General features: G+C 44.1%; 2 protein-coding genes across 4 annotated transcripts in view; both read left to right on the top strand.

The window, feature by feature from the left end:
• ATP6V0A2 (ATPase H+ transporting V0 subunit a2) overlaps positions 1–6287 on the top strand; it is a 41039-nt gene extending 34752 nt beyond the window's left edge. For both annotated transcript variants that reach the window (XM_055549531.1, XM_055549530.1), the window contains 3 exons: positions 331–448; positions 2478–2649; positions 3263–6287. In XM_055549531.1, coding sequence (XP_055405506.1) covers positions 331–448; positions 2478–2649; positions 3263–3362 — 390 coding nt within the window. In that variant the 3' untranslated portion in view covers positions 3363–6287. The remainder of the gene's footprint in view (positions 1–330; positions 449–2477; positions 2650–3262) is intronic.
• A 542-nt stretch (positions 6288–6829) lies between these two features.
• DNAH10 (dynein axonemal heavy chain 10) overlaps positions 6830–26990 on the top strand; it is a 161177-nt gene continuing 141016 nt past the window's right edge. For both annotated transcript variants that reach the window (XM_055550810.1, XM_055550808.1), the window contains exons 1-6: positions 6830–7377; positions 12255–12341; positions 15361–15461; positions 16964–17072; positions 19791–19906; positions 25588–25804. In XM_055550810.1, the coding sequence (XP_055406785.1) occupies positions 7164–7377; positions 12255–12341; positions 15361–15461; positions 16964–17072; positions 19791–19906; positions 25588–25804 (844 nt within the window). In that variant the 5' untranslated portion in view covers positions 6830–7163. The remainder of the gene's footprint in view (positions 7378–12254; positions 12342–15360; positions 15462–16963; positions 17073–19790; positions 19907–25587; positions 25805–26990) is intronic.

Raw genomic sequence — 26990 nt, 5'->3', positions numbered from 1 at the left:
TGTCTGGTTTTTCATGATACGTTTTATAATTACTAAGAGTAGCTCAAGAACCTCATTGGGCTGACTGAGGGCCATGGTGGTTGTGGCATCAGAGTTCCGGAGTTCCGGTCCAGTGCCTCCAGCTCACCTGTGGGGTCACATCCTGGGGACGGGAATGGGAGCTCCGTAGATCGAAAGCTGGGTAGCGGCAGAGCTGTGAGCAGAACTCGGATCTCGTGGCTCCGTGCCCCTCACGCTCCAGCACGTCCTCAGCAGCGTTCCAGAAGCCAGTCCTGTCACCGTCATGCATGTCGTGTACAGAATCTAACCAGGTTGTGTCATCTCTTGTAGTTTGATTTTGGAGAAATATTAATGACCCAAATAATCCATTCCATCGAGTACTGTCTGGGATGCATCTCTAACACTGCTTCGTACCTGAGGCTCTGGGCACTCAGTTTGGCTCATGCACGTAAGTGTCTGGTTTGACCTGCAGTTCCCAAACTCTGGGTCAAGACACCCCTCAGCACCTCAGTTAACTCATGCGGGCACTGTGGGACACTAAAAATTTTGATGGAAAGGGCACTGTCTACGATACTGTGTGAATGGGGACTGTTAGGTTGTTTGGACTTGACTACTTACTGCCCTGGTCTCCTGGGTATTTCTTTTGACTTCAGGGTGCTGTGAAAAAAATCACCAGGACACGAGTTGTTTTCAGGACCGAGAAGGCTTAGGAACCTCTGGCATAAGCATTTTACTCCCTCTGCTCTGACCATTATTATTTTTGTTTTTACTGTTATTTTAATTCAGCCCTGCCTCACCAAGTGTGATGGTCTAGTTATGTCAAGCAAGTCCTGAAACAATAGTTTTGATTACAGATAGTCCTCCTTTTGCATTCTCTGGTGATGCATGGATTTCAGTTACCTCCATTTTACTTAAGTCTCACCAGCTGCCCCAAAACATGGTTGAAATTTCAGTTTCTACAGTAAAATCTGAGTATATGGGTACAAAGCGCAGGCTTCACTGCTGGCCTTTTAGCCTACAAGTCACTTGTAAATAATACACATGCACATCATGACCAGAGACCAGCGACCAGCGACGTCACTTTTTCAGAGCCTGTTGTGATTGGACCCTGTGTTTTTTCATTTCCTTATGCATTTATAAACAAGAATAAGAGAGTGTTTTCATGTTTTGATAATTTTGAAAGGTCCCAGAACAACTGTCATTTTCCCCATTGGTCCCTGAACCTGCTTCTCAGTTCGTGCCCAGACAGCAAAGTGCATGGTGGGCTTGCCTCCTTGTAGGCCAGTGGTAAACTTACCTGGCATTTAAAAGTGGATCAGTGAACTGAGGGAATTGGCCAACAAAGATGAAAAAACGCACCAAAGAAACAAACGGTGATATGTTGGAAGTGAAATGCAAACGGAATGTAACAGGAGTTTAGGAGAAAGAACTGATGTGGGGGTGTGACGCTGCTGCTGTTCGAGAGGTGAAATTTGCAGCCAGAGGAACTTAGTAACGTACGGAAGATGCTGGTGTCCCAGAAGTGATGCTGCCGAAGCTCCAGGAGGTAGTTCAGGACTTGGAAGGCGCAAAGGACACTGTAGAAGCTGATTCCAACTTGGAAAAGAGTAGGACAGCTTGCTAGGTATTAGGGAGAAGGCTTGCTCTGTGTCCAGGTGCCTGGCTCTCCCAGGTCACATGAGAAGAAGGCTGTTCAAATCACCCTTGATAAGTTCTTACCAAAACCCCCCAACAATTTAATACTCAGTATTTCTAATGTTTAAAAGATAGATTCGCTCTCTTTTTTTCATTTCCTTATGCATTTATAACCAAGAATAAGAGAGTGTTTTAATGTTTTGACAGTAATTTTGAAAGGTCCTGGAACAACTGTCATTTTCCCCGTTGACCATTAAGGATGCTTTCGCTGGTCACTGTTCTGCCCCTGCTCTGTTGTGCAAAGACTATCTGTACTTGTGAAAATCACCAGGTGATAGAGGTGTTCCTTTGCTGGTTGGCACACTGATATTTTTATAAGCATAGCCGCAAGTTGAGACTTTTCTGGTTGGAGGGGGCGCTGTGGTCCACCATCTTCTATTGCAGAGGAGGAGACTAAGGCCCAGTGAGGTTCGGTGCTGGCGCTGGATCACCTGCCTAATCAGTTAGTGGCCGAGTCAGGACTGATGCCCAGCTTCCTACTGCCTGATCCAGCGCTGCACGGGGACCGAGCCAGCCAGACCCCCATCTGGATCAAGATCTCTCCTTGGCAGGCAGGCAGACCTCTGATTTCTCTGGAATGTCAAGTCATCCTCCACATTTGAGATGATCAGGTTGCTCACGTAATTTTTACGTGAAGAGCAGATTATATCTTTTACGGGTATATATTTATTTTAGAGATAAGAATTCAGAATTTCTCAGAAGGAAACTCAGTCTGGCTGGCTAATGGAAGTGACTCACTGAAGGTCAACAGAGGTTAACTCTGCAAAATGCTTCCCACGCAGAGCTGTCTGAGGTCCTGTGGGCCATGCTGATGCACGTCGGCCTCCGGGTAGACACAGCCTACGGGGTCTTGGTGCTGCTCCCAGTGATCGCTTTCTTTGCAGTATTGACGATTTTCATCCTTTTGATCATGGAAGGGCTTTCTGCATTTCTTCACGCCATCCGCCTCCACTGGTGAGCTTGGAATTGAGCTTCAGAACTGATATTTAAGACAGTAACCCCCCTTCAATATATATACACATAGAACATTTCCAGTAATATGTATGTGTACCTACATTATTTAGGCTAGTTCTTTCCTTGCCAGTATTGAGATCTGTTTTCTGATCCCCTGAGTTAAAATTCTGTTTTGTTTCTGAGGTATTGTCCCTGACATGTAAAAAGCAAGTTTATACTTGATGAATAATTATGTGTATTTAATATTTTCAACTCCCTTTGGGTCTGACAGGTTACTTTATCTCATTGTAAGCCATATTTCTTAATGTTTTACAATATACATCAGATTGTCTGTGTGTCCAGTTACGAGGAGAGAGAGGTTCCTAGTTCTCGTGTGAATGTCCATAGAGTGGGAGGTAACACGAGGTGTCAGCATTTCCTTCATGGGAAAGCCAACAAAGGGTCAGTGTGTGCGTGTGTTTTATCTCATTGAAAGTATTTGTGCTAAGAGCATGTATGGAATGAAGCACGTTTGGAAGTACAGGAACTTGTTTTTTAACTTAGTAAATGTTGTTTTAAGAAATGTAGGAAATGTTATTCAGAATCTTTCATTAATACTTTTTTTTTTTTTTAGGGTAGAATTTCAGAACAAATTCTACGTTGGTGCAGGCACCAAATTTGTTCCTTTTTCATTCAGATTACTTTCTTCGAAGTTCAGTGATGACCTGGCGTGATCATATTGAAGTATCCAACAAGCTTTCAGATTTTTGGAGAATTATCATGTTGTAGAATTCCTTATGTTAAATTGATGATAGGAAAAATTCCAACTTCATTAATTGCCTTATGAGACAGCCAAATCTATAAGATATACCTCTTCCTCATATGTTAAGTATTTTGTAAACTTTCTCAATTTCAGATATATAAATTTCTTTCCATTTTTATGATGAGCAAATGTAAGTTCATGCAAAAGTTATGGTTGTTTTAAAAATACAGGCGTGGGAGAGAGAAGCCAATTTTGAATGGTGAATTGAACATAGTCTTAGATATTTGATTCCTTTTCATTTTATTAAAAAAAAAAAAAAAAAAGCCAGAGTTATTCTGTCACCTGAAGTTGTCAGATAATATTTTCCAACAGCTGAAGCTAAGTAGTTTTAAAAAAATTTAATGATGGATAATTAGAAGGTTCCCATTTATTATATTTTGCTTAATTAAAAGTATGCAAACTTTCTCATTGTATGCTATCTAGAATTACAAGTAGAATTATTTGTATAGTTTTGTCTTGTTTTAATAATTGGAGAAAATGGGATAAAATAATATGCAACACAATGGTTATCCCACTTGTATATTTTTTTAAAGACTTTTATCCTGTTATCCTTACATAAAACCAATTATGATAATTGTATATTTGAGAAGATAAACTGTGTACTGAGCCTTAAAATCCAGTGTGACTTTAGAAGACATAATATGGATATGATTTGAATTTAATTGGCTGATGTTCCTGAACCAAAAAGGGTTTATACTGAGTGAAGAAGGAAAGGTGAAAAGTAGTATTTTGTATATTTTTATAATAAAATATAAATTAAGATATTTTACCATGAAGAGGTTGCACCTGTCCTTGAGAACAGTATAATTATAATGTTCCACTTTCAGACTAATTCTAAACAAATGTCTGATAAAGGCACTTAGAGTTAAACTTTTTAAAACTACTAAGATCAGTGGAAAACCAATTCTTACTAAGCCATTGTGTATAATCTTCAGTTTAAATTCATCTTTTCACTTGACATTTGAGTCAGTCCAGTTGAACATTTTGATCTGTCCTGTATTTTTATGTTATGTTCATTTTTCATATTTTACTGTAATGGGTTTTAGATATTTATTTTCAAAAAGAAACCTGCAGTGTTTTCCCTTTCTTAACATTTTGAGTAATTCACATGAAGAGACCTGCTTGTCTCCTTCACCCTTGCTGCTAGGAGAGAGTTTGGGACTTTCATTACAAGCTAAGATCATGGTGGCCCTGAATTTAAGTGTATCTTTTCAGGTGATTTCAAGGCCTGTTTGCTGAGGGGCATGAACCGAACATCATGACGTAACTGTGACTCTAACATTAAACCTTTTTAATTGTAGTCAAGATGCCATGCTACTCCTCCATGAGATGTTGTCCCTTATCTTAAAATATCAAACAAAATGATGCTGATGAAACTTAAAAATGATTCTTCTCTCAATGTTAAGTTTCCCCAGAAAGATATAAGGTTGGACACTTCTGGTGGGTGAATACAAAATGTGGTTAATGCCTTGCAGGCTCGGACTTGTCCCTCACAGGTTCTTATTTTTATTATTTTACTCCAAGGGTTTATTGTAATAAGATAACTAATTCATTTTTAGGAAACCAACAATTTCAGGGCACTGTTAACTGACTAGTAAACAGGAAACCTACAGGATCTGCCAGAATTCTTTTCCACCCCCCACTGGCAGTTGTCAGGGGGACCACTTTACCTTTATCAGGGCATAGAACAGAGTGAAGAGTCACTTTTCAGTTGAAACCTATGTAGTAGTTCTGTAGAATGTAATGGTATTATTAAACACAAATTGTTAGTTCTAATTTTTGTGAAAGAACTCTCAAGAATTAAGAGTTTGATGACATCTTGTAGGCTTCAGGGTAAATTTTCTTTCTTTATATAGTTACTGGTTCTATCATGTTACTAGAGCTGTTGCTCTGTTTTGTTTGCAAGTGATTTGGTAGAAGTATTATGTACACGGTTGTTAAGATGTAACTTCGTTCCTGTGATAGCAAACTTCCAGAGGAAAAACAGTCAATTGTCTGGATGATGCCAAGTATCTGTTTATTTCCCTAACTCGAAATGTCACTACTGCCACATTCTCCACTTTCCATTCAGCTGTTCATTGTAAAATAAAAATCCAAGGGATTTCTTCAGTAAAATAGAGGTTGATTTTGCCCTGCAAGGATGAAGAGGGTCCTTGCAGTGGTGTGATTGTGCTGAATCAAGAAGTGCAAAGAGGGTTTGTTGGAGGTCATGCTGAGCCTTGGACTGGCCATTCATCATGAGTAGGACTTTGAGGGGACTCACCTTTCACTGAAAGCTCCTCAGTCCTCATTTATGGAATGAGTATTTTATAACAACACTCTGATCTCAGTTTTCATTCTGCAGTAGTTTAATAAGGCATAGATTGTGTATAGCATTAAGTAACTTTTATGTCTACGAATTAAAAATTCAGACACTTTCAGGCCTGATTCATTTTGGAAAAGAAATAACAACATCAGCTGTTCCTCAGCCTGCATTTACAAACAACCTTATTAAATTTAAAGCCAGGTTTGCTTGCATGCCATCTGGTGTATCTTCAGCAAGAAATCTTACTTCAAGATGATGAAAATAAGACAGTTTGGAGTGAAAATTTTTCAACACCCAGGCTGAACTTTGGTTTAGAATTTTAATACTTAGAACATTCCACTTGTTCCTTGATGGGAAAATCCAGTAAGAAGGCTGGATTCAGCCCAATTCTGAATCTAGGGGCTCAATTCTGTGAGGGGAAAGGACTGAACAAGTTAAAAGATCCACAAATGCGTGAAAGGACACATTTGCATCTTCCTGTCAGTATTCAGCTTCCCTTTACTAATGAAAAATAAATATATCTATTTTTGAGACGGTGGGTGTTTTGCTTTATTATGCTTTGGCTTGGCTACAAAGCCTTTGATCCTGTACCCAGTTTCCCTTCATGGGGCTCCCGGCTCCCTGACCCTGCTACACCAGAAGGAACTTGCCCCTTCTTGGAAATCTTCGCTATATATTTGCTCTTCTGACGCCCTTTGATCCAGAGCGACCGAGGGCTCAGACTGAAGTCCTTTTGCCTTGCGTCCAATTTTGCCTCTACCACCTCCGAGATGCCTAGGCCGTCTCTGTCACCTGTTTTGCCCGTGTTTTCTTGTCGTCAGTGCGGGCGGGATGTTCCAGGACAGGCTGGCGGTGGAAAAGCAGGAGGCCTTGCACATCCAGCACCTACAAGGCTCCTGGCTCACTTCCAGGCCTGCAGACCTTCCACGACTGAGACTGGCCCTGGCCGAAGTCTTTCAATCTCCTTGCATGCTGCCGCCCTGCTCACCTCGGTCCTCCCAGAAGGAAGGGGGCGCCCATCCGGGAGAAGAGCCCCGACCACCCTCCGCGCGCAGGCTGGGGCGCCCCGGCCCTCCCCGGGAGAAGAGCCCCGACCACCCTCCGCGCGCAGGCTGGGGCGCCCCGGCCCTCCCCTGGAGAAGAGCCCCGACCACTCTCCGCGCGCAGGCTGGGGCGCCCCGGCCCTCCCCCAGGGGCTCAGCGCCACCCTCCGGAGTCTCGGTTCGCGCCTCTGTGAGCTCTGGGCTCCGGTACTGGCGCGCGTAGGGACTGAGGGCCCGGGGCTGTGCTCCCCCGCGCCAGCGGTGGCCGTTGCCGGGGCGCCCGTTGCTAGGGGCGCCGTTGCCACGGACGCCCGCCCTGCGCTCAGCTCTCTGAGCGCTGAGCTGTGGTCAGTCCTGCCGCGCCATGGACGACCTGCGAGTGCTGTGGATGCGCGACCGTGTGTACAACGCCTTCGGCATCACAGACCCTCAGCTCTTCGAGGAGCTGCTAAACCGCAACGACGGCAAGGCCGAGGAACTCATCCTACACTTCCTGAACCAGACCAGCGACGAGGAGGGCGCCTCGACTCTCTTCTTCTACCGCAAGGTGGTGCCCGAGGAGGTGGAGGTGGAGATCGGTGAGCCCCTCGGCCGCCTTCCCGCCGTGCCCCCTTCGGCCCTGTTCGTTCCCATCACTCCGGCTAGGAAGGCAGATCCCTGCCCACCAGCCACTTCTGGCCTCCCGGGCAGTCCGCAAATGCTCATTGCCGCCCACCCTGTCCAGGCACAGTCCAGGCACTTAGGTGAACCGGACAAGCCCCCTTAGATAAGTAATCACAGCAAACACTTATCACTGCATCAGTACCAGGTACAGTTCCTAACACATATGCGTGCGTGCTAAGTCGCTTCAGTTGTGCCCAGACTCTCTGCGACCCCATGAACTGTAGCCCGCCAGACTGCTCTGTCCATGGGATTCTCCAGGCAGGAATACCGGAGTGAGTTGCCAGTGCCCTTCACCAGGAGATATTCCCGACCCAGGGAATGCACCCGCGTCTCTTGTGTCTCCTGCATTGATTGGCAGGAGCGTTTTTTACCACTAGGGCCACCTGGGAAGCATCCAGTTCAGTCCCTCAGTCGTGTCGGACTCTTTGCGACCCCATGGACTGCAGAACACCAGGCGTCCCTGTCCATCACCAACTCCCTGGAGTTTACTCAAGCTCATGTCCAGTGGGTGTATTATCCCATTTTACAGATGGGCTAGCCATGGCACATAGAAGGTCAACGAACTCATCCCCACAGGTCACATAATAAAGATTCAGAAAAATATGAATCACTGTCCAATGGCATGCAGTAGATGGATGGAGCAGTGGCCCAGGGGCTGAGAGGGACACGTCAGGCTCACTCTGCCAGATGATGACAAGGTCCACCTTGGTGGAGAAGAGCACCCCTTCCTATCTTCCTAGACTCCCGCCCGGCACTTGTAACATCAAAACAAGGTGTTAAAACATTACAGCAGATGTAAACGTTTATGTTGAACAATTGAGCATTTCAAATAAAGATAGTAACAGTGACTGATGCCCAGAACTCCATGGAGGAGGCTGTTCCAGCCCTGGGACATGGAGAAGGCTTAGGGGTGGGGACGGGGGAGACAAGACAGAGGACGGGACACTTAGAGAGGTGCTTGTTGGGGAAGGAGACTGAGAAACACGCAGGTTCTCTCCCAGCAGGAGTATCGGCATCAGTGCAGTGGTCATGGACTGGGTTGTGTGATTTGTCTCATTAACCAAGGGCTTCCCTGGTGGCTCAGTGGAAAAGAATCTGTCTGCAAAGCAGGAGCCTCAAGAGATGCAAGTTTGATCCCTGGGTTGGGAAGATCCTCTGGAGAAGGAAATGGCAGCCCACTCTGGTATTCTTGCCTGGAGAATCCCATGGACAGAGGAGCCTGGTGGGCTACCGTCCATGGAGTCACAAAGAGTTGGACACAACTGAAGCGACTTAGCAGCACACACACGTCTCGTTAACATCAATGTGCTAGTGTCACATCTTCAGGAGACTTTCTGGACCCCCTGCAGGACCTTCCACTGGGTGGGAAGGCAGAGTCACACAGCACTTTTTCTTTTCTTACAGAGTAGTAGTCACATTCACATATTTTAAGTATACCCTCTTCACACAAAATGATACACATCCTCACCGTAGAAAAATCCAAGCCCGCAAATAAACAGTAATAATGGATTGTAAATGACGTCCAGAGAGGGAATCTCAGAACATTTGGAATCTAACTTATTATCTGCCCCCTTCTTCCCTGGCAGACCTTTGGATCTGGATGTTTCATTATAATAGGACCTCAAATTTAGACTTTTTCATTATCACCAAGTGAAATTATGGATACAAAAATAAATGAACAGGATTGGCTATTTCACATGTACCACAAAGTTCAGTAACTTTGATTTTATGTAGTTAAAAATATATATATAAGCATAAATTTTAAGTATACTATATATATCCTTAAAAATACGTGTGTGTGTGTGTGTGTGTGTGTGTGTGTGTATATATATATCCTAAGACCCTAAGAAATGAATGTGACTTATGCAACTTGGACTTCTTGTGACCTCTGAGGGCTTCTGTTCATAGTTTGGTGACTGTCTATTGTGCTGTATATACTCACACATGTTTAGCCCATTGCCTCCTGGCAGGATGTCCCTCTTCTATGCAGAAGCAGATTTTACTCTCTTCAGAGGGTCCCCCTGCTTACTTCCTGCAAAGGGTGCTCAGAAGTCCCCCAAGAGCTATGTCTGTTTCTGGTCTGTCTTTACAACCCCTGCCCCCTTCCCCAACATTCTTCCCCTCCTTTTCTGGATCTTCTTATTGTCATCACATGTTGAGAATGCAAATATATTCCCTGCTGAGGATGCTGTTCCTGGAGACTCAAAGTTACTGCTCCTGAAGATACTAGGATGGTATTGGATGTTGGGTCCTGGGCAGAGGTGGGGAGAGAGGATCTCTCCTCAGCTCAGGTCTCACATTGTCACTCCCCTTCTGCTCATTAAGTCTGCAGGCTCACAAAGACCCTTGGACAGTTTTATTGAATCCTTTATGGCAGTGGTTCTCAACGCCTGAGCCTGTTAGGGACCAGGCTGCACAGCAGGAGGTTAGCAGCGGCGTAGTGAGTGAATCTTCATCTGTATTTACAGCCATTCCCCATCACTCACATGACTGCCTGAGTTCTGCCCCCTGTCAGATCAGTGACTGCATAATAAATGTAACTTGCTTGAATCATCCCATAACCAGCCGCCTCACCACATCTGTGGAAAAAATTGTCTTCTATGAAACCAGTCCCTGGTGCTAAAAAACGTTAGGGACCACTGCTTTATGGAGTCAAAACTCTCTGCTCTTAGTTAAAAATTGTTTGGATGGAGACAAATAGATGCTGGTCATGAGGAAAGAGGGGTGTCTAGACCAGCAGCATCTAGTTCAAGATGCTGTTCTAAGAGCTAAACATGTGTTGTTTCTTGAAATAACAAAATGGAATCATACTGTCCAGATCACTTAATAACTTGCTTGCATTTTTACACAGTAATTTTTAGAAATTGCAAAGTTATGCAGTAATCTAAAAGTTGCACACTATTAAGTAATGAATATTTCCAGCAAGTATTACTGGAAGATATTCTCTTAAAAATTCACATAACGTAGAACTTAGAAACATAGAAAGTGAAAGATAAGCCCTCAGTTGCCCCTCGGCCCTGCTCCCATTCCTATGTTGTTGCTGTTTAGCTGCTTAGTCGTGTCCGACTCTTTGCGACCCCATGGACTGTAGCCTGCCAGGATCCTCTGTCCATGGGATTTCCTAGGTAAGAATACTAGAGTGAAAACAAAAACAAAAACAAAAAAAAGAATACTGGAGTGGGTTGCCATTTTCTTCTCCAGGGGGATCTCCCAACCCAGGGATCAGGCCCACATGTCCTGTTTGGCAGGTGGATTCTTTGCCACTGAGCCACCTGCAAAGTGCATCCCACTCCTATAGGTAACCATTATTGGTAGCTTGCTGTACATCCTGCTAGATCTTTTCTGGAATCAATTTATCTATCTATATTCAACATCATTATCATCTTTATCTCTCTATATAATGGTATGTATATAATGATAAGGCTTCCTTGGTAGCTCAGATGGTAGAGAATCCACCTGCCATACAGGAGACCCCGGTTCAATTCCTGGGTTGTAAAGATCTGCTGGAGAAGGGATAGGCTACCCACTCCAGTTTTCTTGGGCTTCCCTAGTGGCTCAGCTGGTAAAGAATCAGCCTGCAATTCAGGAGACCTGGGTCTGATCCCTGGGTTGGGAAGATCCCCTGGAGCAATGATAACATATATTGTATAGAGAGAGCTCTTAAAATCATAAATAAGGTCATACTATATATAGTATTTTGTGACTTGTCCACCCTCAAAGATACCTTGGAGAATTTTGTCCATAACTATAGATCTACATAACTTTAGAGTTGTACCCTATTTTATTTACCTATCCCCTAATGAATGGACATTTATCCTGCCACAGTATTTTATTTTACACACAATGACACAATATGTCCTTTTGTACACTTTATTTTATGGGAGAGACTTAGAAAAGTAGAACTGGAGATGTAGTGGATGTGTGAATTTGTGGTTTGAACAGATCCTGCCACACTGCTCTCCAGAAGGGCCCTGCCAGTCCACACCCAGCTACGGTGATGGGGTGCCTGTTTGCCAACATCCTCGCCAACACTGAGTATTATCATGAAAATTTTGACTAGTCCCCTAGATGAAAGGGGATTGGATGCAGGTCCTCATTCTAATGTATATTTGTGTGATAATTAGTGGGGTTGAGCCTCTTTTTGGGTGTGTGTTGGTTACTTACATTTCTTCTGGGCTGCTTGTAACGATGTGATCATCCCGTGTACTCTTTCTCTCCTGCAGAATTTGCACAGGTCTTCCTTTTGTGTCCCTTAAGGTTGTCTCCAGTAACTGGGATATTTCTATGGGACTGTGTGTTGGTTTGCAAACCGCCCCCATACACGGAGGGCAAGGAGAGACCAGAGAAAGATGCAGCCACTCTGATCAGTAGGTGGTGGTCTTCGGCGTGGCTGGATGAGTTTACTGCCTGCTCACCAGCATGTAAGAGTTTATAGAGAGGCCTTCCCGGGGTTTAGGCACCCACAGCACCTTGAGGTTCCCACCACAGCTGATCTATCCAGGTGCATCCTTGAAGTGGCTCCCAGGGTGGGCATCCCCAGGACAGGGCAGGGGCTAACAGCTCCTGATTGCCTGAGGGCAGCACTCAGGTTGAGCAGTGGTCCCTCCTCTCGGTGACCTCCTTCAACAGACCATAATAGGGTATGGCCTTCAAGAGAGTCTGTGGCCTTCAACAGACTCTTCCGAGGCCACAGTCCAACTCTCAGCACCAAGGAGAGTGGTGATTCCCCGGGGCTGGCACAGTGAAGCAATTACGTTTTATTTTTCTTCTTTCGCTTTATGTGGCTGTAAAGATGATGACATTCCTGGCCTGTCTGAAGAGGAAGAAGAGGAAGAAGAGACAGAGTTTCAAAAAGTGGAGTCGATAGATAGAGCATCAGGTATGGAATTGGGAGTGAGGGGAACTGGAGGGCATTCACCCGGAGGGAGGGGTCTGCTTGCCCAAACTAAAATCAGTCTCTGCTTTTTACTTATGTGAAGCTGAGACTTAGTAAGAAGTTTTATACAAGGAGAAAGTGCTGGGTGTTAATAGGTTCATTATTAGTTACCCGGGGCTGCCGTAACTAAGGACCACAGACTGGATCGCATAGAACAACAGCACAGCCTTCTTTCCCAGTTCTGGGGGCTAAAAGTTCAAGGTCAAGTTGTGGGCAGGACTGTGCTTCCTTGACACAGGAGGACCCAGCCCCAAGTACTGGTAGAGCCTAGATTGAAATCCTGCCCCAGACCATCATGTTGCAAGCAGAGCCCAACAACCCATTTCCTCCCCATTTCTCCTGTAACTCACTTTCCCTTACAATAGCGGAAGTTAGACGTGGCACTTTACCAAGATACTGAGTGTTTGAAAGTCAGAGGGGAAGGACTTCCCTGGTTGTCCAGTGGCTAAGACTCTGAGCTTTCGATGCAGGGGGCCTGGGTTTGATCCCTGGTCAAGGAACTAGATCCCACATGCTGTAACTAAAGTGCCTTCATGGCAGTTTATGAAGACTGAGGATCCCACATGCCACAGCTGGGCCAAGTGCAGCCAAGCAAATACATGCAAATAAATATTAAAAAAGACAACGGGGGGTGGGTTAAAAAAAAAAAAAAGACAACATCTTGGGCTTCCCCGGTGGTCCAGTGTTTAAGAATCCGCCTTGCAATGCAGGGAACGTGGATTTGATCTCTGGCCCAGGAAGATTCCACGTGCTGTGGAGCAACTAAGCCCGTGTGCCATGACTACTAAGCCCACAGTCTGGAGTCTGTGCTCCTCAACAAGAGAAGCCACCCCAGTGAGAAGCCTGCGCACTGAAGAGTAGCCCCTGCTCACTGCAGCTAGAGAAAGCGGTGGCGACAAAGACCCACCACAGTCAAAAGGAAAAAAACGATAAAAAAAAAACCCTTAAAAATTAAAAATAAAATCAGGGGAGAAAAAGGATTGGGGTGATGTGTACTGTTTCCTATTGTCATCTTAATTTTTTCAGAACAATTTATTGTTAACCAAAACATAACCCCCTCTCTAGTGAAAATTAGGGGTGTTAGAGGAGAGGAATGCAAGTTTAGAAGTACAGGCCCTCCATTCTTCCTAAGATTTGTGTAGGTTGGGTTTTGATAAGACAGCAGCGGTCGTGAGCAACACGGTCATGCTTACTGATGGCCTCCTGCTTTGTTACCAATAAATCCATGATCAGGAAAGAACTGGGAGGGAGGAGGCTGCTTGGAGAGAAGGGTTAGGACAGTCTCCAACAAAGCAAATTAATGTTCCTTCCAAGCGTATTTTTTTCTTTTATTTTTATCGTGGTAAAGCATATGCAACATCAAACAGCATTTTATCCACTTCTAAGCATATAGCTCTGTGGCATTGAGTGCAGTTGGCAGAGTATTTTTTTTAATCTTCTTTTTTTTTTCTTTTTTTTTTTGCTGCATTGCATGGCATGTAGAATCTTAGTTCCCCGACCAGGGATTGAAACCTCATCCCCCGGAGTGGAAGCATGGAGTCTTATCCACTGACTGGATCACCAGGGAAGTCCCTCGATGGTGTATTTTTGTCTGTGGGCTCTTGCTCTGATAATGCTAGTTCTCCCAGCTGTAGACTATTTCCTCTGCTAGCCAGCACGCTCCACACTCAGCCAACCTATAATCTAATCCTCCCAAATCTCACCCCAGTAGATATTATTGACCCATTTTATGGATGAGAAAACCCACTGTAGAGAGGGTTCGGACCACACATGTTGATTTGTTCCAAAGCCTGGACTTTGTCCAGTGCCTTTTGGAGAACAGCCAAACAGTTTGAGAAAGCTCTCCCTTCTCTGTGGGCTTCATCGGAAACTCAGGGTTGTGACTGGTAGGCTGTGAGATGTTCAGATCCCATCAATAACAGTAGACTTCGGAGTCATAGATTCATTCCAGTTAGTTTTCTTTCCACCCCCCAGCACTTTCAAGTTTTATAGTGAAAAAGGAGTAGATGCCAACATGTTAACTATAATCTCATCCTAAGGATAAAGCGCCCCCTCTAAGTAAAAATCTCAGAGAAGTCACTCATTGGACACTGTAGCTGAAACAAGCTTGTACACTCCCACACATAAATTAAAATTCCATCTGAGGACCAGTCAAAACCACAACACAATTCTCCTAAGTATAATGTGAGTCAAGGTTACAGTAGGATTCATTTGTAAAAAATGTACATCCAGCTATTTTTTTTAATATAATTTTATTTTTTTATTTAGTAGTGGGGGTTACTCTCTAGTGGTGGTGACCAGGCTTCCCCCTGCAGTGGCTTCTCTTGTGAAAACAGGCACTAGGGTGCACCAGCTTCAATGGCTGTGGCTCTTAGGTTTAGTAACTGTGGCTCCTAGGCTCTGTGGCACAGGTTCAGTAGTTACGGGGCACAGGCTTTATTGCTCTGTGGCTTGTGGGGTCTTCCTGGATCAGGAATCGAACCTGTGTCTCCTGCGTTGGCAAGCAGATTCTTTACTACTGAACTACCAGTAGGGCCCAACACCCAGCTTTTTGATAGCACGCCCACTGAGTGAAATATACTAACGTTCAAGATGCAGGTTGGTCTGCTGCTGCTGCTGCTAAGTCGCTTCAGTCATGTCCGACTCTGTGCTACCCCATAGACGGCAGCCCACTAGGCTCCTCTGTCCCTGGGATTCTCCAGGCAAGAACACTGGGGTGGGTTGCCATTTCCTTCTCCAATGCATGAAAGTGGAAAGTGAAAATTGAAAGTGAAGTCGCTCAGTTGTGCCCGAATCTTAGTGACCCCATGGACTGCAGCCTACCAAGCTCCTCCATCCATGGAATTTTCCAGGCAAGAGTACTGGAGTGGGGTGCCATTGCCTTCTCTGCAGGTCTGGTCTAGGTGACCAGAAACCTCATTTTCCAAGCTTTTCATCTTGTGCATTGCATCATGTTTTGCAGTTAAGAATCTGCAGCTGAGAATGTACTCTATACATCGTCCTCGCATCAGCCTTGAGGAGGAAGAGATGGACCTTGAGAGTATAGAAAACCTCCCCGTCAAAGTACGTGTGGCTCTTTCTCCTCTTGGGTAGGGTATAGTTTATTTCAGTGAAAGGATGCAGATTAGAATGAATGGAGAACAAGGCATACAGGGCAGAGTCCAGGTGAAAAAAAGAACGAGTTGTCCTTTCCAAATGGGGCTTCCAGGGCAGCATTCATTCTTCTTCTTTTTTAAAAAATATTTTACTTTATTTATTTGGCTGTGCCAGGTCTTAGCTGTGGCACATGGGATCTTTAGTTGTGGCATGTGAGATCTAGTTCCCAGATCAGGGATTGAACCTTGGCCCTCCTGAGTTGGGAGTATGGAGTCGTAGACACTGGACCACCAGGGAAGTTCCCAGTATTCATTCCTGCAGCAACCATGTGAGACAACACATAGGCAGTTGTGCCAATCAGAGGAGTTCACCCAAGTCTTGGTGTCCAGGGTTTTTAGTGGGGATCAGTCATGTCTGCATGAAGTCTGCACAGTTATTCAGCAGCCCATTCTACTTTGCAGAGGTCAAACTGAGGCAGTGTGACCCAGTTCCCCAGGCAAACAAAATCAGTTCACCATAAATCACATTTTTAGTGTGAACTCTCCAGCATGACCCAAGGGCCCAGGTCTACAGAGATGCTCAGATCAGCCAGGATGTTCCAAAAGCTTAAAGGTCACCACCTGGGAACTGGTTCAGGGATAGCCTTTTCCTTTTTTTAAAGATTGTGTGTTGTTGTTTTTTTTTTATGTCGACCATTTTTAAAGTCTATTGAATTTGTTACAGTATTGCTTCTGTTTTATGTTTTGGTTATCTGGCTGCAAGGTATGTAGGATCTTGGCTCTCCAATCAAGGATCAAACCAACACCAACCACATTGGAAGGTGAAGTCTTATTCACTGGACCACCAGGGAAGTCCCAGGGCTAGTCTTGAGCACCTTTGGAATGTGTAGGGTTTGGACAACCCAGGTCTGCTGGGTCAACCCTTCACTGCACAAACCCCAGGGAGCGTTCATAAAGTTAGGATGGAAGCATTTGGCCTGAGATGTGCTAATTGAAATTATGTTCAGTTGCCCCATGAATATGCCTCCCTGCAAAAAACCTGAATTCAAGACGGGTTTGTTGCAATTTGTGGTCCAGAGAAGCTTGATTAGGATATTGCTCAATTTAGTGTAGCTGCAGTGGCCAGTTGGTGGAAGAGTCAGGCTTAGAGTTCAGCATCTGAGTGAATTTTATTTTATTTTTTAAAGTTTTTTTTTTTTTTTTTTTTGGCTGCTCCAGGTCTTAGTTGCAGCATGTGGGCTTGAGTTTCCTGACCAGGGATTGAACTTGGGCCCCCTGCACTGGGAGCATGGAGTCTTAGCCACTGGACCATCAGGGAAGTCCCCCTGGATGAATTTTAGCTCATGTCTTTGGTCCACTGGGAAGTAAGTTCAGCCAGTGCATGGAGAGAGAGCTCAGGTGTACACAAATATTAGGTGATTTGGTGCACGGATATATCTCAGAGTGACTTTTTTGGTCCCTCTGTTTCAGAAAACTGTTAAGCAAATGGTGGAAAAGACATATCTCCAGGTGATTCGTCCTCCTGTTCCTGAGGAGTTTCTGGACCAGAATGTTTTGTTTTTTCTCAGAAATACAAAAGGTATGTTTCCAGCGGGAGTGTGTGTGAGTGTGGGTGTGCATGCAAGTGCATGTGCGTGTGTCTGAGACTCTTAGTTTTACATGTTCTTGAGAAGATGGCTTTTTATCAGTACAGTCGATCCTCATTATTCACGGACCAACTCGCTCAAAATTTTTGTAACCCCAGATCAGTACTTCCAGTGCTTTCATGGTCTTTGAAGGACACATGTGGAGTGGGGAAAATTTGAATCACTAGCATGCATGGATCCAGCTGAGGTCAGGCAAGGCCATGCTCTGCCTTCTTATTGCATCAAACACTATAGATGAGTGTCTTTATCGTGATCTATTTAGTGCCAGGGTTTTTGAGTTTTTGTGGGGCTTTGGCGTGATTTCACTGTTTAAAATGTCGCCAAGGTGGGGTGCTGAAGCACTGGCTAGTACTCAGAGTGCAGGAAGGCTGGGATGTGCCTGACGGAGAAAACGCGTGTGTGATGTAAGATTCGTTCACACGTGAGCGATGGTGCTGTTGGCCGTGAGTCCAACGTTAGTGGATCGGCAATTATGTTCAATAAGGTGTCTGAACAGAAACACACCTAAGGTTGCATAGGTGTCCCCTATGTACATACATACATAAGTCCCCTATGTACAAATGAGTTCTATTCCAAGAGCATGTTCGTAAGACCAGTTTGTTCGTAAGTCCAACAAAGTTAGCCTAGGTACCCAACTGACACAATCACCTATGTAGTACTGTGCTGAAATAGGTTTATGATACTTTTCACACAAATAAGACATAAAAAGACAAACAAAAAATTAAAAAAATTCAATCTTCTAGTATAGGACCTTGAAAAGTATAGTACTACAGCCGGCATACAGGAGCCGGCATCGAGTGAAGAGGCAAGAAGAGTTACTGATGGAGGAGGGAGAGGGAGTGGGAGATGGTAGAGCTGAAGGATCGTCAGCAACAGGAGACGGAGGAGAAGCTGCAGTTTTACTCACACCTGATGTTGATGGGCAGGGTCTTGTTTCCTGCTGGTTTCACTCCTATCTATCCTCTTGAAAAGAGGATTCATTGATGTTTGGGTAGTACTGTATCAGCTATATCACCCACGCTTTTTTTCACGCTTGCTTCTGGACATCCTGGGCTTGAAATAAAGATACAGTTCGACTGTCCACTAATCAGTACGCTATAGTAAAGTACACGACACACACGGTGTTGCTTTTTTCTTTTCTTGAACACTGATGGCCCTTTGGATCACGACCTCATCGCTAAGTTCTGAGTTTCTGTACTTTGTTCTTCCCAAATGAGAGGGAATACAACAAGAAGGAGGAAAGATGACCAGCAGAGGCTTAGCATTAAACAGTTCTTGTTTGAGGAGGGGCCAATCTCCGCTCAGTGCTTCCCTATTTAATAATAATCACAAGCCAGGAACAATAATCAGCCTTGGCCAGAGGGTATGGAATTTACCCCAATTTATTACTATTTACTCTCATCATATATATATATATATATATATTTACAGGTGTCTTTCATTGATGTCAAGCTTTCTTTTTCACACTTGGCTTTTACATAATTTCCCTTTAAAATAAATTTATTTCAGTAAAGAAGCATTTGATAGAAACCTATGAGGCAAAGAATAGTGTGCAATCTATACAGAGGCAGGGAAAGGCATGCAGACTGAAGCTTGTGGTGTGTCGCAGTAAGACTCAGAGAAGTGTCCCAGGGCCCTTTGAAGTGTTTACAGAGCTGGTTGGTGGTGATTAATTTTTTGGGGGGGGGGGGGGGAGTCAAGGGAGAGGGTGGGAGTGAATACACATCAAAGAGAACCTGGCCAATTCCATGGTGACTCAGTGGTAAGGAATCTTTCTGCCCATGCAGGAGGCATGAGTTCGATCCCTGGCCTGGGACAATCCCACATGCGGTGGAGCAATCAAGCCTGTGTGCCACAACTCCCGAGCCTGTGCTCTAGAGCCCAGGAGCCCCAAGTACTGAGCCCGTGCCTCAACTACTGAAACCTGCATGCCCTAGAGCCCATACTCTGTATAAGACAAGCCCCCACAATGAGAAGCACCTAGGGTAGAGAGGAGCCCCCTGTTCGTTGCAACTAGAGGAAAGCCTGTGTAGCAACAAAGACCCAGCACAACCAAAAATAAGTAAATAAATAAAAGAAAACCTGGTCAAGAGAGACTTTCCAATATGTCTTTAAAAAACCCACGACTTGGGAATTCCCTGGCGATCCAGTGGTTAGGACTTGACGCTCTCACTGCTGGGGCCCAGGTTCAATCCCTGGTCAGGGAACTAAGATCCCACAAACTGTGCAGTGGGGCCAAAAAACAAAAAACAACAACACTGCCACCCCACCCCCACCCCCTGCCCCCGAATGCTGTGACTTGAAAGGTACTTTGGTGATGAACTGGGGAGGGTTACTGGGAGTGGAGAGACAGACCAAGCAAAGAGTTCATCAAATGCTGCTAGGAAACCCAAAGTGTTTCTCTCCTTGTCAGGCTGTACACACGCCAACCAGATAGTTCATCCACGGGGCCCTCAGGTGCTGCTCGCGTGACCCTCTGAACCACAGTGCGACCCTCAGCGTTTGTTTGTTCCTCAATGAGCACGTATTCTGATCTGTGCCTGGATCATTCCTTTGTATTTTTGGCAGAGGAGCTGGTTCCCACACATTTGGAAATATTGGCTGTGTCCACCTCCCTCCTCATCTCACTCCCCAAATCTGTTCCTGTCTAGAGACCATCTCTGAGGCGACTGACATGAAGGAAGCTATGGAAATTATGCCCGAAACGCTGGAGTATGGGATTATAAATTCGCATGTGCTTGCTTTCCTGAGGGATGTTATATCTCAGGTAAATATGGATGGAAAAAAGAATCTTGGCACTTTTTACAAGTAAGGCCATCTGGGAATTCCCTGGTGGTCCAGTGGTTAGGTCTTGGCGCTTTGACTGCCAAGGGTGCGAGTTCAGTCCCCGGTCAGGGAACTAAGATCTCACAAGCTGAGCAGCTCAGCCAAAAAAAATAATGAAAAAAGAGTAAGGCCATTTGCTTCATTGATTCCATAAAGAGGTGGTTGGCATCTCTTAGGTTCCAGACACTGTCATGGGGTTTGTTGGTGGAGTTGTGAGCAGTGGTGCGTGTTGTGAGCAGGACAGACGACATCCTTGTGTTCTGGCTTATACTGGTGGAAAGATACCAAGCATCAATACAAAAACAGGAAACTCTCGGGTAGTGATGGCTGGCTTGAGGAAGCAAAACCCTAGCAATGTGCTCGAGAGGGCTTCCTTGGTGACTCAGTGGTAGACTCTGCCTGCCAATGCAGGAGATGTGGGTTTGATCCCTGGGTCAGGAAGACCTCCTGGAGGAGGTCATGGCAACCCACTCCAGTATTCTTGCCTGGAGAATTCCTCAGACAGAGGAGCCTGGTGGGCTACAGCCCATGACGTTAGAGAGTCAGACATGACTTAGAGACGAAACACCAACAGCAACGTAATAGAAATGGCCTGTGTGAATACGTGTGTGTTCACGTGGTGGTGGCTAGGGACACCTAGCTGGAGAGGTGACATCTGACTTTTGGACAACCAATTAAAAAAGCCCATAAGCAGGCTAATTCACTAAAGATAAGTTATTAGGAAAATGTAATAGAGTGGGAGTGAGGTGGTCAGGAAAAACCCCCTCTGAGGCAGAATTGAGAGGTGGATGAAGTGAAGGCATCAAACAAGTGAGGATCTGGAGGAGGAGGATCCTGGGCAGAGAAAACAGCATGTGCAAAAGTCCTGAGGTGGGAGCAAACTCTGTTTAGTCTACAAACAGAAGGATGACCAGTGCAGCTGGAGCATAGTGAGTGAAGTTTGGAAAGGAAAGTAGGTTTGAAGCATATGAATAAAATGATCTGGTTTGCATTTTTCTTCTCATCATTGTGTGTACAACATATTGCAGAGGCAAGAGCTTAAGGGACCAGTAGACCTAATAGCAGGCTATGGAAGTGTCTGAATGGTGGATGATAGTTGTTTAGGCTCCAGAGTTCAATCAGGGGAGGCAGTGGGAAGCAGACAGCATCAAGAATACGTTAGGGATGGAGCCAACAGGCCTTCTGATGATTTGAATATGGAGCTTTAGGAAAAGAGCATCAAGAATGACTCCTAGGATTTGAGTTTGAATAACCAGGGGGATATTAGGGTCATTACTGAGATGGGGGGAGTGGAAGGATCTGGAGGAAAAAAAACCCAGACTCTATTTTGCACATATTAAGCTTGAGATGCCTTCTAGACATCCAAGATGAGGTGTGAGGCAGGATGAATGTCTACAGATCAAGGGAGAACTCAAGGGATTCCAAATATATATATTTTTATTCTATCTTTTTTTTTTTTTTTGGCTTTGCCAAAGCACCTTAGTTCCCTGAGCAGGGACTGAATCCATGCCCCCTGCTTTGGGAGTGTGGAGTCTCCACCACTGGACCATCAGGGAAGTCCCTCCAGCAAGTTTTTATTGAGCACCTACTGTATCCCCATAGCAGTGATCACCATAGTCAAGGTCTGTATCTCACGGACCTTACATCCTAGTCAGGAAGAGTCACATTAAGTGAGATCAATGAGAAAATATACACTGTGTTAGACCATGATAGAGTTAAGGAGAAAGACGAAGCTGGGAAGGGGGTTAGGAAATGTTGGCAGGTGGTAAAGACAGGACTTTTGAAATACTGGATAGGGTAACCGGAAGGCTTCAGTGTTGTCTTTTGTTGGGACTCTTGCAGTTGCCTCCTGATAGATTTCCCAGCTTCTGCTCATGACCCTCTACTATATCCTTCACATATCAACCAGAGAGATTCTTTAAAATATGGGAGTCACCGACATGGTGTCGCTGTTATTTGTACTATCTCAGTTCAGTTCAGTTGCTCAGTCATGTCTGACTCTTTGTGACCCCACGGACTGCGGCACGCCAGGCTTCCCTGTCCATCACCAACTCCTGGAGCTTACTCAAACTTATGTCCATTGAGTCGGTGATGCCATCCAACCATCTCATTCTTTGTTGTCCCCTTCTCCTCCGGCCTTCAATCTTTCCCAGCATCAGGGTCTTTTCCAATGAGTCAGTTCTTTGCATCAGGTGGCCAAAGTATTGGGAGTTTCAGCTTCAGCATCAGTCCTTCCAATGAATGTTCAGGACTGATCTCCTTTAGGATGGACTGGTTTGATCTCCTTGTAGTCCAAGGGACTCTCAAAAGTATTCTTCAACACCACAGTTAAAAAGCATCAATTCTTTGGCACTCAGCTTTCTTTATGGTCCAACACTCACAACCATACATGACTACTGGAAAAACCATAGCTTCAACTAGATGGACCTTTGTTGGCAAAATAATGTCTCTGCTTTTTAATATTCTGTCTAAGTTGGTCGTATCTTTTCTTCCAAGGAGCAAGCGTCTTTTCTTGCTTCCTGATTTTGGAGCCCGAAAAAATACTCTCTCACTGTTTCCATTGTTTCCCCATCTATTTGCCATGAAGTGATGGGACCAGATGCCATGATCTTCGTTTTTTGAATGTTGAGTTTTAAGCCAGCTTTTTCACTCTCCTCTTTCACTTTCATCAAGAGGCTCTTTAGTTCTTCTTCATTTTCTGCCATAAGGGTGGTGTCATCTGCGCATCTGAGGTTACTGATATTTCTCCTGGCAATCTTGACTCCAGCTTGCACTTCCTCCAGCCCAGCGTTTCTCGTGATGTCCTCTGCATAGAAGTTAAATAAGCGGGGTGACAATAATGCAGGCTTGACGTGCTCCTTTTCCTATTTGGAACCAGTCTATTGTTCCATGTCCAGTTCTAACTGTTGCTTCTTAACCTGCATACAGATTTCTCAGGAGTCAGGTCAGGTGGTCTGGTACGCTCATCTCTTGAAAAATTTTCCACAGTTTGTTGTGATCCACACAGTCAAAGGCTTTGGTGTTGACAATAAAGCAGAAGTAGATGCTTTTCTGGAACTCTCTTGCTTTTGTATGATCCAATGAATGTTGGCAATTTGATCTCTGGTTCCTCTGCCTTTTCTAAATCCAGCTTGAACATCTGCAAGTTCTCGTACTGTTGAAGCCTGGCTTGGAGAATTTTGAGCATTTCTTCGCTAGTGTGTGAGATGAGTGCCAGTTGTGTGGTAGTTTGAGCATTCTTTGGCATTGCCCTTCTTTGGGATTGGAATGAAAACTGACCTTTTCCAGTCCTGTGGCCCCTGCTGAGTTTTCCAAATTTGCTGGCATATTGAGTGCAGCACTTTCACAGCATCATCTTTTAGGATTTGAAATAGCTCAACTGGAATTTCATCACTTCCACTAGCTTTGTTTGTAGTGATGCTTCCTAATGTCCACTTGACTTCACATTCCAAGATGTCTGGCTCTAGGTGAGTTATCACACCATCGTGGTTATCTGGGTCATGAACATCTTTTTTGTATAATTCTTCTGTGTATTCTTGCCACCTCTTCTTAACATCTTCTGCTTCTGTTAGGTCCATACCATTTCTGTCCTTTATCGAGCCCATCTTTGCATGAAATGTTCCCTTGGTATCTCTAATTTTCTTGAAGAGATCTCTAGTCTTTCCCATTCTATTGTTTCCCTCTATTTCTTTGCACTGATCACTGAGGAAGGCTTTCTTATCTCTCCTTGCTATTCTTTGGGACTCTGCATTCAGATGGGTATATCTTTCCTTTTCTCCTTTGCTTTTCACTTCTCTTCTTTTCACAGCTATTTGTAAGGCCTCCTCAGACAACCATTTTGCCTTTTTGCATTTCTTTTTCTTGGGGATGGTTTTGATTCCTGTCTCCTGTACAATATCGCGAACCTCTGTCCATAGTTCATCAGGCACTCTGTCTATCAGATCTAATCCCTTGAATCTATCTCTCACTTTCACTGTATAATCATAAGGGATTTGATTTGGGTCATACCTGAATGGTTTCCCATACTTTCTTCAATTTAAGTTTGAATTTGGCAATAAGGAGTTCATGATCTGAGCCACAGTCAGCTCCTGGTCTTGTTTTTGCTGACTGTATAGAGCTTCTCCATCTTTGGCTGCAAATAATATAATCAAGCTGATTTCGGTATTAACCATCTGGTGATGTCCATGTGTAGAGTCTTCTCTTGTGTTGTTGGAAGAGGGTGTTTGCTATGAGCAGTGCGTTCTGGTGGCGAAACTCTATTAGCCTTTGCTCTGCTTCATTCTGTACCAAAGCCAAATTTGCCTGTTACTCCAGGTATCTCTTGACTTCCTACTTTTGCATTCCAGTCCCCTATGATGAAGAGGACATCTTTTTTGGGTGTTAGTTCTAGAAGGTCTTGTAGGTCTTCATAGAACCATTCAACTTCATCTTCTTCAGCATTACTGGTTGGGGCATAGACTTGGATTACTGTGATATTGAATAGTTTGCCTTGAAAACGGACAGAGATCATTCTGTCATTTTTGAGATTGCACCCAAGTACTGCATTTCAGACCCTTTTGTTGATTATAAGGGCTACTCCATTTCTTATAAGGGACTCTTACCTGCAGTAGTATAAATAATGGCCGTCTGAATTAAATTCGCCCATTCCAGTCCATTTTAGTTCACTGATTCCTAAAATGTCTATGTTCACTCTTGCCATCTCCTATTTGATCACTTCTAATTTACCTTGATTCATAGACCTAACATTCCAGCTTTCTATGCAATATTGTTCTTTATAGCATTGAACTTTACTTCTATCACTGGTCACATCCACAACTGGGCATTGTTTTAGATTTGGCTCTGTCTCTTCATTCTTTCTGGAGTTATTTCTCCACTCCTCTCCAGTAGCGTATATTGGGCACCTACCGACCTGGGGAGTTCATCTTTCAGTGTCATATCTTTTTGCCTTTTCATACTGTTCATGGGGTTCTCAAGGCAAGAATACTGAAGTGGCTTGCCATTCCTTTTTCCAGTGGACCATGTTTTGTCTCTATTAGGGTACAAATACATTCAAAGCCAGAGGCAACTTAAATGCATGAATTATTGAATATGATGTTGTGTGATTTGTTTCTTTTTAAAACATTTTTTATTGGGTTATGGTTGATTTAAAACATTACATTCATTTCTGCTGTACAGCAAAGTGACTCAGTTACATATATACTTATATCCACTCTGTTTTTGTATTCTTTCCCCATATAACTCACTACAGAGCTCTGGGTAGATTTCCCTGTGCTGTATAGTAGGTCCTTATTAGTTATCTATTTTATATATAGTAATGTATGTATGTCAATCCCAGTCTCCCATTTTTTAAATTTATCCCTCCCCTGCTCCCTGCATTCCTCCCTGGTAACCATAAGTTTGTTTTCTACATCTGTGACTTTTCTTCTGTTTTCAAGGTCATTTGTACTCAGCCATAAATAAGAACAAAATAGTGCCATTGGCAGCAACTTGAAATGGACCTAGAAATTGTCATACTGAGTGAAGGAAATCAGACAGAGAAAGGCAGCTATCGTACGATATCGCATATATGTGGAACCTAAAAGAGCGGCACAAATGATTTGATTCTTAAACTTGGCTTTTCAGGTTTTTTTGCCAGCCTTGTCCTTCAGTCAGCACAAGGATGCCAACCTGGGACTCACGTCTGGAGAAGTCTTAGACTCTTTTGATTATGACATAGACCCACCTAGCATGCCCGGGGAAGCAATAGAATATCACAGCATTCAGTTAATACGAGATGAATTTTTAATGAACATCCAGAAATTTGCAAGTAGTATTCAAAGAACAATGCAGCAACTTGAAGGTAAGGCTTCAGTTTTTCTCCTTGGTTAAGCAGGATGTTTCCATTAAGAAGAATTTACTTTTGGACACAGTGGGGGATGGAGAGGTGGGATGATCTGAGAGAATATCACTGACACATATACATGACCATATGTAAAATAGAGAGCCAGTGGGAGTTTGATTTATGATGCAGGGAACCCCAAACTTGTGCTCTGTGACAACCTAGAGGTGTGGGATGAGGAGGGAGGAGAGGAAGGTTTCAAGTGAAGGGGACATATATACATATATACACACACACATCTATGGCTGATTCATGTTGATGTATGACAGAGGCCATCACAATATTGTAATTATCCTGTAATTAAAAAAAATTTCTGAAAAGAAGAATTAAGAGTCCAGGAGATTTTTTGGTATTAATTAATGATTGTTCTTTTTACCTGCTCCTGATGTGAAAGACACAGAGCTGATCTTTGTAAGAAACATAAGAAAGAATAAAGAATGACAAATCCTTGTCTTCAAGGATTTTATAATCCAGGGCCCAAGGAACTATGGCAGAAAAAGTAACTTGAGATAGATGTTAGGGTCGTTAGGCCTTGGAAAATTGAGATCCTTTGGGAGAAGTGGTGAGGAAATCAAAGAGGACTTCCTGGAGGTGGCAGCATTTGACCTCATCTGAAATGATGAGCAATGCATTGGTAGGTGGAATTGGGGAGCAAGGGCATTTCAGTCAGGGAGAATGTGGACCTTGTGAGGTTCTTTTTGCATTCATGTTGCTAAGCACTGTATGAGATTGAGTGTGCTAAGCACTCTGTATTTTCAGTCTGAAGATCTAGCCTTTTAGTATGAAAAACTCTCTTGATAATTTCCTCCACTATTTGTCTGTTTCCTTTTGCTAATATTCCTGTTGGGTGTGTGCTGCTGATTCTGTTACTTATCTTTTCACTTGTGTTTTCCGTCTCTTTGTGTAGAATACACAGACAAAGAGATCCTAAAGAGTGCCTAAAGAGTTCCTCAACTTTTACCTTCACAACTTTTGATTAGACTTTCACTTATTCTGTGACTGTACCTTTTCCATAGCATTCTGTTCTTGTTTGATGGATGCTATATTGTCTCAAATCTCTAATAGTTGGAATTAAGACTGCCCCCCCGCCCCCCCCCCCACACATCTTTTCTTTTATCTCAATGTCCTCTGAAGTCATTGTTGCTGA

Source organism: Bubalus kerabau, chromosome 16, assembly GCF_029407905.1.
Source record: "Bubalus kerabau isolate K-KA32 ecotype Philippines breed swamp buffalo chromosome 16, PCC_UOA_SB_1v2, whole genome shotgun sequence".
Classification (NCBI taxonomy): domain Eukaryota; kingdom Metazoa; phylum Chordata; class Mammalia; order Artiodactyla; family Bovidae; genus Bubalus; species Bubalus kerabau.
Note: the sequence above shows the minus strand (reverse complement) of the source record. Positions and strands in the feature narration are given on the sequence as shown.